Source organism: Pezoporus flaviventris, unplaced genomic scaffold (genome assembly GCF_033815535.1).
Source record: "Pezoporus flaviventris isolate CSIRO_AGI_PZ_B2104156 unplaced genomic scaffold, CSIRO_AGI_Pfla_v1 ptg000045l, whole genome shotgun sequence".
Lineage (NCBI taxonomy): Eukaryota > Metazoa > Chordata > Aves > Psittaciformes > Psittacidae > Pezoporus > Pezoporus flaviventris.
Window position 1 is genome coordinate 1,490,863 of NW_026892593.1, and position 17,074 is coordinate 1,507,936.

Sequence of the window (17,074 nt, forward strand, 5' to 3'; positions counted from 1 at the left end):
CACTTGGAATAGCTGTGCCTTACGAAATTATCTAACACTTTAACTATTTCTTCATAGAATCAGTTATACCAAGCAGTGGAACATTTCACGTGAAACTACCAAAGAAGCATAATGTGGAACTTGGCATCACCATAAGTTGTAAGTGAAAGTGCTTATTTTTAAGACCACGTTCATGGGACTATCTGCAGATAGTGGGTCCTGTACCTATGGAGTCATGTTTATTTCGGTATAAATTTCATTCTCATTTTTCTAGCAAAAGGGATGATAAGTAGTGCTCTGTCTCTGGTGAAATACCATTTTGTAACAGATTTATGCTCCCCTTCTAGTAGTTAAAGAAGCCAGAAGTTTGACAGGGCTAAAGCTTGACTTGTTCTGCATGCATAGCACATGTTTAACCCCCATTAAAATTATTTATATTTAAAAAAAAAAAAAAAAAAAAAAAGCCAACCAAACCTTAAAATAAGTCAGTAGAATTAAGCCCATACAAAAGTATTTCCGCAGTTGGGAAGTTTAAAGCAAAGTCTGTAATGGTCTTTCACAGGGTCTTGAACAGAAACCCACTTAACTCAAGGGTTCTCACACGCATGAGCATCCACATATGGGTTATTTTCTGCTTCAGAACCCAGAGTCTGAAGATACATCCTCAGTCTGTAAAACTAGTGGGCAATCCTAAATGTGCAGGTCACGTAGCAAAATCCCCTTTCACTAGGGATTTCAGAGATTGCTAAAGAAGATAACAAGGGTCTGCGTTAGTCTGTTTCTCAAAAAGTATTTGTTACTGTTGTTTGAAATCAAAGTCGTTTTATACTTACTTATTTTGGGAGCAGACAGTAAATTCTGTGTTAGGACCAGATTTTGACCAGGTAAACCAGCGTACTGAGTTCAGCCCTTGATGGAAGGAAGAACAATCCATATCAAAGCTAATGGCCTTGTGTTTAGTTTACTTAATGGCAGTGCACAATCTGGTCTCATCAGAATTAACATTCCTTTATGGTTGTGACCTTTCTTAGACTATAAGGCTTTCTTCGGCATTATTCATGTGTCTTGGGAGAAGACTGTGCTTTGACTTATATTCTCAAAGCTTTTACCAGCACAATGGAATAAGGTTAATCAAAAGTACAGCAGGGAGCTCAGTGCTAAGAATTACATCTGAGGAACAAATGGAAGACACTGCAGGGCTGTTTGCTTGCGTTGCACACTTGAATGAATAATTGTTAGACTCCATATGACGTGATGCTTGAAGCAAAATCATAGGTCTACATGTATTTGTGCAAATGAAAATATTGAGAAATGAGAAAACCTGGAGGGAGGTTGTTTTATTTAAATGTTGTTCTTAGTATAGTTTTGTAGGATTATTGTAAAAATATGGTCTTCCTAGTAATTTGATTTGTGCTGCTTTTTGGGGTTTGGGGATCTTGTTCTTTTTTTCTGACTTAGGAGTAAACTTTGAATAGAAATCTAGTGTTCTTGGTATTTAGTATTTAGCACTACTCTTCCAAACTTTGCATACCTTCCTGCCTTGCACATTGATTCCAAAGTTAGTGCTTTATAAAATCAGTACTCTGTATAATCAGGGTGACACCTGATTCGTCTTAGCTTTGCTCTTCGAGTATGCTGCAGTATCTTTAAATTAAATGATCTGTTGTATGTAATAATCCCTCTTACTTATAGTATGTAACGCGTATGAAATGTGTCCAGGATTAATTATTTGTTAGATTTTAAAGGATTTATACTAATGACTGAAAGTTTGTAAATTTGCTTGGTAGAAGTCTTGAGTTGCTGCATCTCATGCTTGCTTTTCAGTGCTTTGTTCTGTTCTGCCTAATTAACTCCTAAATGAGGCAGTGTGATTTGAAGAATAGAAGCGGTTTATATTCATTTTGTCAAACTTTTGTCAGGGCACTTTAGCACATTAGCATGCCATTTGCTACTGATATTATTAGAAAGCTGTATGATTTCTTTTAAAACACAAATACCAAGGAAAGCTTGGCAAGGTTGGAATAACCAGTTAAACAGGGATGATAGAGGAGGTCAAGTTTATTCACTTCGGGGCTTGATCGATTTAAGAGTAATCTGTTTCATCCTTTCTATTCTTAATGTAGTGGAGTTAATGGTGAGAAAGTGCTGTCTCTATAAAAACATTACAGAAAAACTCCTGTCCTGGTTTCCATATCCCCAGCTCAGTTTGGGATTTGGATAAGGAAGTCAGGAAATGACCTGACCTGGCATACAAAACACATTTTTTGGCAGAAGGAAAATGTAAGCTTCACCTGGGGTTGGCACCTGGCCATAAGCCTATTTTTAAGTGCAAGTGTTCTTCCAAGTCAACTGTTAGGAGGCAGACATCCTGGAAGAGGAATTTATATCATTTTCTTTGTGTTGTTTTCCTTGGCAACAAAGACCAAGTGTGCCTGCATGGAGTTATAGCCAATTGCTTGAAGGCATATCTGAGGTGACAAACAACACTAAGACAGTTAAGCTAATTCATGGTCTTTGAAAACCATGACATGTAATAGGGGAAGAGACTAAGCTTCTCTTAATTTCAGATTTATTAATGCAAGAAAAAGCAAAACAAAATCAAAACCCCCTTAGATAACAGAAACCCCTAGAAAGTAAGGCAGAAGAAAGTTTCATGAGCATCACTGTTAATGTTAATCCAGGGCACTGAGTTTTGGATGGTGCATGTCAGTTACCTCACGGTATATTGGCCTTACCCATTGCTGCCTTCACACACATACTGGACTTCTGTCATCCTTCCCTTATCTCTGCAATATCTGTCTAAGCTTCCCATTAATAGCTCCTTACATTCAATAAAACCCTTCTTTATAGTTTGCAAATTTAAGTGACTATATATTTAATGCCTCAGATACCATCATTTTCACACTCAGTTAAATGGCTGGAGCAATTAGAATGTCTCAGTTCTTAAAATTACATCATCCAAATAAAGCGTGACACAGCAGTGTCCATGTGTGTGTGATTATGCTTTCGTAACAGAGCCATTCCCCAGAAGGATGACTTTCAAGTAGATCTAGTAGTGTTCAAATCTGTCTCAATTTCTTTGCGAGTGACATTGATTCTTAGACTGTGTAATGGAATATAGATTTTTACTTCTTTTTTTTTGAGATAAATTTTTGTGCTGCTGGCTACTTTATCCTAGACTTTTTTAAATACCTTGAATGATGTCCAAGAAAATGACTTACTAGTACAGACTGGTAATTTTAGTTAACATCTCCTTTTATTCTTCCCCCTCCGCCTTTTCTTTCTAAGTAAGATTCTGATATCCTTACTGATAATGAACTGCAGCAGCTTGCTTCATTCTCTGAAGCTAATGGGACTGCTCAAGGAATAAGAATCTGCAAAGCTGGTAAGAATATCAGAATCTCACCCAAATTATCATCAGTTTTTCTAAGCCATTTTGACTAGCCAGCTATACTATAGTCTGCTTTATTGCTTTCATACTTAATCAGAAACAAGCCTTGTAAATATCTACAGATATTTAGCACTGACTATGAGAATTTACTCTTTAAAGCATGTTTCTGTATATTACGGGATTTCACCTACCAAACTCAACTTCATTTTGCAATGTTAGAAGAAATTATTTTCAAGACAGGGCCTGAAGAATCAGCAGGTTTCTCCGCTGCTCCATGTGAACCAATACGTAAGGAAGAAAAGAGCTACATCAGCCTAATTTTAAAAGGCTCTTTCATCTATTTAATAATGAAAATGTTTTTAAAAAGCCTAATAGCTGTTAACCAGCACCGTGGGTAAGTGGACTGACTTTGTATAAGAACTATTTTTCCATCCCATGAGCATTTTCCTCTGCTTCTTCAGTTTGTTTAGAGTTTGATCAAACTCCAGAACTTGAAGCCAAGCTGAGACTAGTCAGTGAGTTTTGGCTGCGTGGTAGGTGCAGTGTTCCACCCTATAATCTGTCTATGTCACATTGGGGTTTTAGTTTGGATTAGCAGTGGAATAAGAAAGGGGAGTGTTTGAGGGGTTTTTAACCTAATGGAACAGGTGATGTACAAAACAGACCACTGATCTTGGCTTCAGGTGGCAGGGAAGTGTGTCTTTACTAGTACAAGAGTACTAGAGTAGAGGCCTGGGACAAGACCTAAGATCACATGGTAATTTAAAGAGAAAGAACAAACATCTTGCTAAAGATCAGCCTTCGGGCTGTAATAATAAGTTTAGTGTCTGTACAACTCTATGCACTCTTCAGCTCACTTGTAGTTCATTATAAAGGCTGTCTAAGGTCTCTGTAAAGGTTCAACAGTGGGTAGACTAACGGCTGAAGCAGGGGGGAGAAAACATGAGATTTTTGGTGGACCAGCAGAATGGGTCCAGGAGAGAAAATGAGTGGAGATCCATAACAGGGAGACAACAGACAAGGGAAGAGGCTGAAGTGTGATTGGGGTGGGAGAAACTGGGACTGGAACAAGAAGGCTCGACATGGGTGAGTGGTGAGGTGCTTTGGTTTTAATTGCCTCTTAAAAATTGAAATGAAACATGAAACTGGAGATTTAAAGCTGTACTTGTGTTTCTTCAAAGTTGAATGAATTCATGAGGGTATCTCTTTTTAATTAAGTGGTCAAATACTACTTTCTCAGTGGGGCTCTTGCGTCTCTGCTCTCTGGGGAGAGATGAAACAGTGGTGTGTATCAGAGGGGATGGAGGCTGCATAATGTATGAGGTGGAGGGCTGCAGAAAGAAAAAGGAGATGATCTCATTGTCAAGGTGGTTTAATGCTACCCTGGGGAGATTTAGGGGTTCTTCCTTTTCTCTGCACTAGAGTTGTGCTGAGATAAGTCATTTCATGGGGTGGAGAGGGAGAGATATTTTCCACAGGTGGCTGTTTGATTTTCTGTGGAAATCATTGAGATCCTGGGGTCGCACTTGCAGAAGTGCTGAGCGTCTGCAGCTGTTGCTGACAATGCCAGTTGTGCTTTGGACATAGAAGTTGTTACATACTTTGAAATATTGTGAGGAATAAAGGCATGGATATCTCAGATTGCTCACTGAAAATTGTCATGCTTTGACCTAAATGCTCCCGTGTTTCCTTTCCTCATCTGTAGAATCAGGATAATAGTACTCAATCTTGCTGCTGGGGACAGCAGCTGTTCACTAGTGTTTGGGAGGCAATTGTAGGCTGTGATGATGTGCAGTACAAAAGTTCAGGAGGCAATCAGTGATTTTATCTCTGCAGCACAACTTGAATAGTTGTACTAAGTATGCCATGAGCATTGAACAAGAATAAAACAAAGTGTGGTGTAGCTGCTTATTAAAGGCTTGTCAGCATGAGGGGATTCATTTCACACTGAGCTGTGTTTGCTGCCTACAAAAAGGCTTTCATCCACCAGACACAATTAATAGTCCAGGATAACTGACAAAATGCTGCTGGATCACACTTACTCAGTGTGAAACTGTAATAACTTTGTGTGCAGTATCGTACCCTTTGCATCCAGATGTACTCTGTGGCTTTGCACTTTGAGCTGTGCTCTTTTCCCCATTTTGGTTCCTCCTCTCTTCATTTTGGAAAGATAATGGATTGTGTTCTTTAGTACTGGTAATTTCTATAAAGCAATTTCACAAAAAACTATCTGAATATTGAAATCTCAAACTGCAGACATTGTACGGTGGGTGCCATTATAACATCAGAGATTTGTAAAGCAACCCGGAAGGTAAAAACGTTGAATTAAGAAAGAAATACTGATTGATGAAAGAAGCCCAAAGAATTCAAGTACATCATGGACCTGTCGCAGAAGACACAGTAGATCCAAGGTGTGAAAGTATGAGAAACAAGCTTATGAAAATTGCACATCTCGGAGAAGATCAGTTGCTGTTCTCTGAATTGCACCATAAGCATTCCCTGAAAGCGTGCTGGTTTAGCAAGTTTCTACAGACTCTTGCAAGCCATTGTACATCTGTCTTCTGGACTTTCAAGGACCTGCATTCGAAATACGGTTATTTAGCAGTTCTTACACAGTCTCTTTGAACATTCAAAGGCTCTCTTGGCCAGGGCGGCCAAGATTAACAAGATCTCTTAGGATATAGTGTTGGAAGTGAGATTATTAGTAGAGCGTGTGTTTGCTGTAGGTGAAGATTTTCCATCAAAGAATCACGAGATGCTAACGTAACTGACATCAGGATTTTGTAGGTGATCCTCCAACATGGGTAGCTCTTTGGGTGATTGTCAGTCAGGCATTGGAGCTTAATGAAAAGTACCTTCTGTGAATGAATGCAGAGGCCTTGGTACTGAGAGCAGGAATGGCTTATGGCAATTGAAGAGCCCTACACGAGCAAAACCCATTAGTGCCTTCAGAAAACTGAGAACCTTACACCACGTGGCAATGTTTAATATTAGCCTGGTCTGTTAACAAGAAGCCCAAAAGTCAGTCTGTGTTAACCACATTTACTGCCACCCGCACAGACCAGCTGGTGTACTTCCCAGTGGCAGACACACACCATGTATCTTCCGTCACCCTCCAGTTCTGAGTCCACTGCTTATCATATCAGATCTCCCATACAGTCTTCAGTTGGCAAATGGACAAACCCTCTAAATGCAGTCAGCGAAGCTTCTCCAAGAAACATTCCTCTGGAAACAGTCAGTATTCATCGTATTCTTCCACTGGGGCAGTTTTTGCAACCAAAAGTCAAGCAAAATTACCAAGCAAATTTCCTGGACAAAGCAAAGGAGATCTGTCAAATACTTCAGCACAAGTCAGTAAAGAATTGAAGAATTGCAGTGACTGGCACTGTAGAGCCAAGCATGCTTTTAACCATGATGGACAGATAGAAAATTGAAAGATGTGATATACCTCCAAGAATATATGAGTTAGGTGTGCAAGGAGAGGACTGGTGTGGGGTTTACTGATTTGACCGTTGCTGGAATTGCAGGGTTTCTAGTAGGTATCTGGGGAAAAGTCCACAATGCTTAAGGCCCAGCAGCAACACAGAGGAGCAAAGTTACTCATTCAAAGAGGCACTTGTTTACCTCAGAGTCACAGTGAAGCTGCTTTGGCAAAATATCATGAGTGGGCTAGCCCACGTTCCTTTACATCTGCTTCTGTTTCATTCAGTGCTTAAAGCAGAGGTATGACAATAATGCTTCCTGGGTGAGAAGGCGGAATCTACTTCACACTAAAGGAGGTGTTACGAATACAGTTTGGCTTATACACAGTTATTACATCTGCACAGCATTTCATAGTAGATCGCTGGAGCTGTACTGTGATATCTTCAGGAGGTTCAGTCCTAGTCTAACCCAGAATTTAGGCATACCAGGTTTAATTCACTTTGCATCGGTTTCCTTAATTTTGACATTTCTAATTTTTGAGGACTATGCAGTCTTACTAATATGCTGCTCATGATTGTATTCACATACATATAATCTAGGAAAAGGAGAGGTATATAATACTAGTAGGTAATGTATATGAATTACTGATTTATGGGCAGAATTAGCCTATCTGCATATCTAGTAATAAAGTCAGATACTTGTATGTATTCTTTATTACAGCTCCGTCCAGTAGAAAACCAGGTGACCCTCTGGTTATTTCTGATATCAAGAAAGGAAGCGTTGCCCACAGGTAAGACATTCAAGCTCCCAGGAAGAATCTGTTTCCGTTGTGTAGCCAGGCAGACTCCAGTTAAACAGAGGGAGCTTGTAAGAGACTATGCTTTGTTGTTGTTGTTGTTGTAAAAAGCAGTTGCAAATGAAAATGCCAGTGTATTAAGAAATAATTGTTTTTAAAAATCTGTCTTTTTTCTATACTAATAATGTTCATACCTTCTAAGATAACTTGCATTCATGTTACTAGAATTTCATGCAAGTTTGTTTGCTTGTTCACAGAACTGGGACACTTGAACTGGGTGATAAGTTGCTTGCAATAGACAACATTCGACTTGATAATTGCTCCATGGAAGATGCTGTCCAGATCCTTCAGCACTGTGAGGACCTTGTGAAGTTAAAGATCCGCAAAGATGAAGATAATTCCGGTATTAGCAATGCAGATTTCTGTGTATTTTCAGGACTTTTAGAACACAGGGTTATTCCTTTGCATTTAAATTTTAGTGAAATGTCCTTTTCTAAACATGGCTGATTTATGCTAATGCTAATCAGAAAGTGTCACACTAAAAAGAATTTTAATGCTGTATGAAGTTTTGTATTTTACAAGGGCTGTATTGCCTGCAGGAACTGCACTGCAAAATCAAGTCTTCCATTTTCTGGAAAAGCAGTTTCCCCCCAGGTGCAGCCACAGAAGGTTGATCATTACCTTACCAACTTATTGAGATTTTTTTCTGCTTTTAAGATTGGAATCGTGGTTAGCAAAGCATGGATTCATAGGCCTCAGTTCTCCAGCAGAGTGGTGAAGTGCACGCTTTACCCACAAACTTACAAACTTGACTTTAGCATGACTATTCACATGCTCAAGGCAAGGAGTACTTTACACGCTGTGCTGGATGGATGATGGAGGAGCCATGTCTGATCAGTCCAGTGGAAGTAATGGAGCTGCCATCATTTTGCACACCTACACCTATTAATATTCCTGGATATTCCCCGTTATGGATTCCATAAAAGCAGATTTTCTACCTGGAGATTATAAGGAGAGTTCTGTTACGCATTCTAGTGGCAAAGGAAGTTAGACAATTATAATTACCATTACTGCTGGGACTTATATTATGGTGTTACTCAAAAGCAGGAACTGTAAATCCACTTGTCTTAAGCTCTGTACAATCTCATAGCAGTAAGGCACAGCCTGCCCCACTTTATCATTGAAAATCAAGTGCAGCTGTTGAAACCGTATTTAGAATTGCACTAGAATGCTCTGTTCCTTTAACTGCTTTTGAAAGGAAACAGTATCTTCTGGGTGTGATCAGTACAAAGCAAAGGCAGATGGACTGAAAGGCAGTTGTGCACATTGGCTTACAGAAGTACACTTTGACCCAGCAAAGGGAACAACCACTGTGTGGCAGGATATTGTGGTTAGGTCCCTGCAGGTGGTGAGGTGGGATTTGCTGTACATAGTTTGGTCCACCTTGGACCTTGGCTGGCCAAACTGGCTGTGGACTGTACATCCAAAGGGACACCTGACCGACAGCTGCTTTGCAAAACTGAGCAAACCAGCTATGTTATGAAGAGCAAGCTGCAACTACACTTGGCAGAAGATGACAGGAAGAATGCCTGTAGAAGGGAGTTTGAGTTTTCCCCTCACAAGAATGTGATTAAGATTTAAACTATTTTAATTTCTCATTACATGCTTTTTTGAGGAGGGGAAGGCAGGGAGCGGGGCTCCTGTCTCCTTAGGTTCTCTTTTCCATGCTTTCAAACTCTTCCTTCTCATAAATATTTCTAGCTTCTGGCTCTTCTTTCTGCTGTTTTTCCTTCCTATGCTGTCTCTCCAGCTCCTCCTCCCTTCTCCTGACAGTTGTATGTGTCTCAGAGCTGTGTTCCTCAGAGCCAGCCATGCAGGTGAGACCAGTGGCAGGGTACGTGTCATGTGCTCCCCCAGACCTTGCTCTTCTTTGCCCTTTTGTCTGTATGGATCAGATGCTACTCTGAAGAACAAGGCACTAGTGGACAGGGCAGAGGCACTGCAGCACAGAGGGTCTGCTTTCATTGAATGTGGTTTACAACAACAACTATCCACAATTGCATCACAAGAAAAGACAGAAGGAAAATCTCAAAAACGTGAGATCCAAAACCATGGTAATTTGATTGTATTTCCTCCCCAGATGGAAGTACGTTTTCAGCAGGTTTCTTCTCTTTTTTTTTTCCCCACCACCAGATTCCCAAACTGAGAAAAATTTTATCTCCTGATTAACCTAATGTTTTGAATATCAGCGCTCTCTGCTTTCATGGCAAAACTGGCCTTCGTTGTTAATTCAGGCCACGTGCATGCAGTGTTCTTGGATAGCTTGTATTTGTGCTGCCTGAAAAGAGCACTGAAGAGAACAGTGTAGCAATTTCACATTTGTTGCATTCTGCCATTAATTTTAATAACTGTGGCTAGCCAGAAGACAGACATAATGGACTGGTCTCCTTTCCAGTCATTCACTAAGAGCTATAAACTTCCAACTCTCATGTGGCAGGGCTGCTCTGTGATTAATAACTTCTTACTCACTCGCTGTTGATAGCAGAGAAACTTCAACCCTTGGCAAACACTGGCTATTACATTTTTAATTAGCTTGATGGATTACTTCTCATCCTTCAGGTGAAGCCTTGCACCATGTCCATGCCACACCTGTGTCACCATCATCAGCACTAGATCCCAGAGGTTTTGTTGGTGCTCCATAAATGCTTTAGCAAGCAAGCAAGAGCTGCCACTCTTCTGCTGTGCAGTGGCAGCTTACAGCACTGTATGCCAGCCAGAGGCTTCCTGTGGGGTCTTGGGAGGTGGGCACACGTGGAAAGTGTATGTCAGATAAGGTGTAGTTGATGTGAACTGTGCCAAAACCCTACCATAATGCCCCAATTAGGAATGCAAGGCCAACACTAGGCGTGAAAATCCCAGGATTCTTTGCTGAACAAACACACTAGTTCTTCTCACCTTTGGTTCTATATGTGCACCATTTTCTTTAGGGTGGATAGCAAGGGGGAAACAGGAGGGAGCTGGGGTGCTGGGAAGTTAAAGGCCTACATTTTCTGCAAACTGGGGAGGAACAAAGTTCCCCCACAGATATTAATGTTTCTCCAGCTCTGCTTAAGTACTGTGTTCAGCATTAGAAGAAAGCAGCTCTGAACCTCTGCTAGTGATGCAGGTAGCTCTTTTTCTTCTAAAGTTTTTCTGTGGACAGGAACAGGAATGGGGACGTTTGAATTTTCTAACTTGTCTCAGGTTAGTTCTAGTAACATTTATGGGTGTGCGCCCGAGACATTCTCCACCCTCAGTGAGCCCTTCAAAATGTCATTGCCCACAGATCAAGGGAAAGCTGCCCGGCAGGCCAGTCATCCTGGCTGAATACCAATATCATAAGATGGGCAAGGGAGCATTTGTTATTTTGATCTGAGGAGAAATCTTTCATTTGAGATTTTAAAATGTCTCTTCCCAACCCAAAGATAGCGCAGCTGATTGTTCTCCTGATGTGTAGTTCTTGATAATATTTAAAGAGCACTGTATAAGTATAGGAGCCTTTCTTGTTGCTGCAACACCCGTTGGGTATTGTTTGAGAAAAATACATTGTGTTTAAGCTTACCCAGTGATGAATTTTTCCCCATTTCCGATGATTGGTTGGTGAGATAAAAATTACAAAATAATGCTAATTACTTCATCCAATATAATGAAACAAAATCTAATGGAGTTACTATTAAACTTCATTTATGATTCAGCATTCAGAAGCTATTTCTGATTCTGTTACAAAAGCTTAAAGCTTGTCCATTGAAAACATTTGAATTTGAATTATCTTTGATCTCCTGATTACCTTCCATTCAGTTCAAGAAACAGACTAGTACCAGTATTTATACAATAGTATAATTTGCCTCCTGGCAAATGTGGCCAACAGGCTCCTGGACTGCATCAGACAGAGCACTGCCAGCAGGTCAGGGGAGGTGATCCTTCCCCTCTGCTCATCCCTGGTGACACAGCTGGAGTGCTGGGTCCGGACCTTGGCTCCCCAGTGCAAGAGAGACATGGACATAGTGGAGCAGGTCCAGTGAAGGGCCACAAGGATGATGAAGGGACAGAAGCATCTCTCCTATGAGGCAAAGCAGGGTAAACTGGGTGTGTTCAGCCTGGAGAAGAGAAGGCTCAGAGAAGACTTTTATCAGTTTATATAAATATCTGAAGGGAGGTTGTAAAGCAGATGGGGCCAGACTGTCTTCAGTGGTGCTGTAACAGGACAAGAGGCAATGGACACAAACTGAAACACAGAAAGTTCTCTCCAAACATCAGGAAGCACTTCTTTACTATGAGGGTGACAGGGCACTGAAACAGATTGCCCAGGAAGAGTGTGGATTCTCCTTCCTTGGAGATACTCAGAAACCATCTGGACACAGTCCTTGGCAACCTGCTGTAGGTGGCCATGCTTGGAATGGGGTGTTAAACCAAATGACCTCCTGAGGTCCCTTTCGACCTCAAATTGTAATTCTGTAACAAAATAGCCTGAAGTTATATTTTAATAGGAAAGAAGATGTAATTTTAAATGGAGTAAAATTGAGTCTTAATAGAATGAGGAGCGTTTTTCTATTGACTTAAGTGTAATCAGGTTTTGGCAATAAAAGAAGAAATTGCACAAGAGAGAATATTTTTTTCAAAATTAATCCAGTAGAATATGATTAAGAAGTGTATCTGAAATGTAATCCTTTGAAAATGTTGTCTGATTACCAGTCACTAGACTGAATGTGCTATTTTTTTCATTCCCTCTTTCGTAAGAAACCAATTGCATCCCCTTGGCATTTATTGCAGATGAACAGGAGAGCTCTGGAGCAATTATTTATACCGTTGAGCTCAAGCGCTATGGTGGGCCTCTTGGAATTACAATCTCTGGTACTGAAGAGCCCTTTGATCCCATAATCATTTCCAGCCTTACAAAAGGAGGATTAGCTGAAAGGTAAATTGGAATGTAAATTATTTTAAAATGTTCTTTTTTGAAGGTAAAGATTTATTTTGTTTACCTGCAGATGCTAATTTTCATGATTTAGCAATTTATATTTTTACAGTTCTATGAATCTGAGTTTATCATCTTTTTACTGATGCTTTTTGATCATTGCCAAGTTCAGGAGCATGAGCAATATCTTAACAGGATGTTCTTGCACATACTATACAAGACAGAGTGGAAGACTGTGGTCCTTATTATAAATCACCTATAGTAATGACTAGTCAATCAGACTGCTCAGTCACAGGACATTTTAGCAGCCATTTAAAAGCAATAGCCCTGTGCAGTAGAACAGATAAAGAAAGCACTTTGTGTGTCTGCATTTATCTGAACTTACCATATACTTACATGCCACTTACCATATACTCACACTGCATCTGTAGGTGCACTTACATACACCATAGCAAGCATTATCTAAGGATAATACTTGAATCATACTTCACCATTTCTCATCATGGTAAGTGGTGAATAGAGAAAAATGAAAATGCTAAGGTTTTCCATTGCCCGTTACTTCTAAGATGGGTACTGTCATTGCAACTTTGGTGGTGGATTCAGAGAGAGAACACAAAACATGACACTGTGCAGAGCCAGAATAAACAGTGCATTTACACAGAGAGAATTTATTTTCTTCTCTTGATGTGATCCATCCTGAAAGCCGTGTTTGTGAAAGAGCTGTTACCTGCTCTCACTGCCATTATCTCTTATATTGTGAGGCTTCTAGAGACTTGACTTATTTCAGAACTAAACTGCACTGTCTGAGATTGCTCTTAAGCAGGTGGGCTGCAATGAATATCATCCACAGGTGATTAACTCAACTGCTGCAACACAGAAATCCACACCTCCATGCCTCAGCTCTGCTATTGTCACTACAACAAAGGCAACTTGCTTTAAGCATTTCTAACAAAAGAATTGCTCTGTAACACAGCTATAAAAGCAAAATGAAAGAAAGGGAGATGAGTCTTTCATGCCCCAAATATGCAAAGAAACTGTCTTTGTTTCTTCTTATGCTCTCTTCTCTCTCTTATTATAGGACTGGCGCAATTCACATAGGAGACAGAATCCTAGCAATAAATAGTAGCAGTCTGAAAGGAAAACCTTTGAGTGAAGCCATTCATTTATTACAGATGGCAGGAGAAACCGTCACCTTGAAAATCAAGAAGCAGACAGATGGTGAGTATGGCCAAGAGTAGCATCAGTGGTCATGTGTGTGTTGTTACAGATTAACAAGCATGTAGGCCATCCCTGGAAAAATGTCATGTCAGTTGTAAAAAGCATTTTCTTAGAACTGCAGTAAAGCAATGACTGCACTACCCCCTACTTTTTCTTTATAATCCTCTTCAGCTACCAGTCCCAAGAAATTTTCTGTCCCTGTGGGTCACGTAAGTGAATTGAGTGATGCTGAAGATGAAACCTCTGCTGCACAGAAATCTGGCAAACTCTCAGACATCTATTCCACTACAGTCCCAAGCGTTGACAGCGCAGTAGAGTCATGGGATGGCTCTGGTATTGATACCAGCTTTGGAAATCAAGGTACTATCGCAAATGCAATCGAGATTTAAAGTAGAAATTATCGCCTTCATGGTTGACCTTCCTTTGCCTTAAAAAGAAGTTTATCTGTACCAGCTTTAAACCTCATACCTTGTAATGTGCCAGTGTCTCCTAATGACCACACACCTTGCCAGGCAGCATGATTTCTTACACTTGGCTGGTCTCAGATTCATTCCCTCATGACATGCGAGGGATGTGTTATGAAGCACTTACCAATACATTAACAGGCTTTTGTTAGCTTTACTGACATCTGAATAGCCTGGTCCACAGCTCATCCACAACTAAATGAGTTTATCCTTCAGATAGGGATCAATGCAAGGCACAGAATGCTCTGAAGATATTCTTTAATATGATGCCCATATGTAGTAATTTTTAACTGACAACAGATTTATTATAAACTGCTGCAGGGGGGATGTTAGGCATTGCTTATGATTCATAAATCTTTTGCTGCTTCCTCATTCCTGCAGCATTAGCATCTAACTTTCAGCTCTCAAAAACAGTCATTCTATTTAAAGACATGATTGTCCTTAACAATAAATTTTCTGCTTCTGCATCACTATTGTTTTATATAGGATTTTCAAATAATCTTCTAATTTGTAAGACATTTGTTTAGGCAGTGAGGGATACAGACATCTCATAATAGTCTAGATTACAAGAAAAGTAACTTCCACACAGCTTCAGTGTTTTATTTAACTCCCTTGAAATGTTTATCCATAGAAAAGCAGGTATCTGGACAGGTACATCCTCACCTCAAGTAATTTTCACTCACTCACGCTGGTTGTGTGCATTCTGTTCAGTTTAGTTCTCTATTTCTTGCTGTTGCTTTCCAGGAGCAAGGGCAGGAGCTCATGGGCAGCTGTTTTGTACCCTCTCATAGAGAACTGAAGCCAAGCTCTGCCCAACAGATTTTCCATATAGACTGAAGTTCTGTGCTGATTCCTTTCATTGCTATGCTCTAATGTTCCTGTTCTGGGATAACACCAGCAGTTTCTTCTGGAGAGGAGAACATTTATTTAGTACTCCATGTACTGGGGTATATTCCCCCTGTATAATTTGTATTTCACTGGAGTTAGAGTTGGGATAAATTTGTCTTTTTCTGGCTTTAACTGGTTTGGTCAGTTTGTCAAAATCAACCATGTTAGATTTTCTTCTGATATTTTTAAGGACAAGTATTGCTAAACAAGTGCCAAAATGATAGTTCTCATATCCTGCTTGAATTGATGATACTTGGAGCAAATCGCTCAGCTGTGGAGAGGATTGAGGCCTAGACTACTTTTCAAAGTCCTGATGATATCCGAGCCAAAACCAAACCAGTATCTCAAAGGAGATATTTTTCTAACTGCCTTGAAAAAATCAGCCCAGACTTGGCTGGATACATGGCACTTCTGTTAAACAGCCTGAGTGTAATCAGATATGTGCCTTGTCCCTTGCTGTGGTACTAATGTGACCCACATTTCTATTAAAGTTCATTCTGTCTTGACCTGTCAAGTTGAGTTTGGCTTCTTTCCAAACCTTTCTTGGCACAAGAACAGGCTAAGCAAATTGAGGAGTTTGGGGAATGTTTTTGGAGCACTGGATAATGCTTCATCCTATTAGTTACCGATTTAATGCTGATGAGCGGTCTTTTCTCTCCTTGAATTACTATCCCATTTTGTACGTTTGTCTGATGTGTCTGACTTGCTGATCTGGAGCCTTCCACACACAGCCATCACATTTTTACAAACCCTTCCTAGAATCTGGCAGTATGTTAATGTCTGCCAATTACCTGGAAATGCACACAGCTGTCTAGTTACATGGGATTTGAGAGAGACAGGTCTAGACTGATTTATGGAAGCAAATTGCCCTCTTTAGAGAGGTGACAGCAGTGATATTTGTTAGTCATGAACAAAATTCCTAATCCAATATGCACATCAGAAAATGCCAACAAAGGAGCTAGAAAGGGAGTATGTCAAGATGAAATACATATATAGCAGCTCTACCATAACAGATTTTGCTTGCCAGATCAGCATCAGCTTGTGACAAGTCAATCCATGCATTCTTCTTGATGCATCACTTGGAAGCCAGGCGTACCTAAAAGATTCAGGAGAAAGAAAAATGGTGCTGGAAACTCTGTATGTGTATTTAGAAGCATTAATGCCTCTGCCTGTCTACCTGCCTATATAAATGTGCAACAAGCCACGTAACAGCTCCTTTCTCCCACAAACAACCTTGAGCTTGAATAGAAGAACCAAAATGAGCAAAAATGTTGTTTTTTCATTATGTGCCCTCTACTGATGTAGATGTGGCATTTAGGGATATGGTTTAATGGTGGACTTAGCGGTGGAGGTTAGCAGTTGATGATCTTAAAGTTCTTTTCCAACCTAGATGAGTCTATGATTCTATGATAAAAGCACCCAGGAATAAACACTTCAGATATAAAGGTCATCTGATGCCATTACACAGCATTGAGACATTTGGAAATGGCTGCTACAGAAATCATATTCTGCAAGGTGAGCTTCCTGAGGGTGTATATTGGTCCCAGACACTTGTGCCCATCATGAGAAGGGCCTTTTCTCACCTCTCAAAAGCTCTAGCAAAAATCAGTGTCTCTGCTAAGAGCACGTCTCTCTTCCACAAGGGGGCAGGGGTACAGAGGTTCCCATGTTGGCAGGGCAGTGCGGGGCTGTCACACCACAGTCCTGTGTTTGTATTAATGAGACTTTGCCTTAATGGTGCAGAGACAGAAACTGTCCTTCCTGTTACAGAATCATAGAATCATAGAATAGTTAGGGTTGGAAAGGGCCTTAAGATCCAACCCCCCTGCCGTGGCCAGGAACACCTCACACTAACCCATGTCACCCAAGGCTTTGTCCAACCTGGCCTTGAACACTGCCAGGGATGGAGCATTCACAGCTTCCCTGGGCAACCCATTCCAGTGCCTCACCACCCTAACAGGAAA

The 17,074-nt window shown here is 40.5% G+C and overlaps 1 protein-coding gene across 17 annotated transcripts in view; it reads left to right on the forward strand.

The window, feature by feature from the left end:
* Positions 1 to 17,074, forward strand: part of GRIP1 (glutamate receptor interacting protein 1) — a 366,320-nt gene that overhangs the window by 329,954 nt on the left and 19,292 nt on the right. For 15 of the 17 annotated variants that reach the window (XM_061467161.1, XM_061467157.1, XM_061467163.1 and 12 more), the window contains 6 exons: positions 58 to 138; positions 7,514 to 7,583; positions 7,847 to 7,992; positions 12,399 to 12,543; positions 13,619 to 13,758; positions 13,930 to 14,118. In XM_061467161.1, coding sequence (XP_061323145.1) covers positions 58 to 138; positions 7,514 to 7,583; positions 7,847 to 7,992; positions 12,399 to 12,543; positions 13,619 to 13,758; positions 13,930 to 14,118 — 771 coding nt within the window. The remainder of the gene's footprint in view (positions 1 to 57; positions 139 to 7,513; positions 7,584 to 7,846; positions 7,993 to 12,398; positions 12,544 to 13,618; positions 13,759 to 13,929; positions 14,119 to 17,074) is intronic. The other 2 variants (XM_061467164.1, XM_061467167.1) reach the window with 2 other exon arrangements.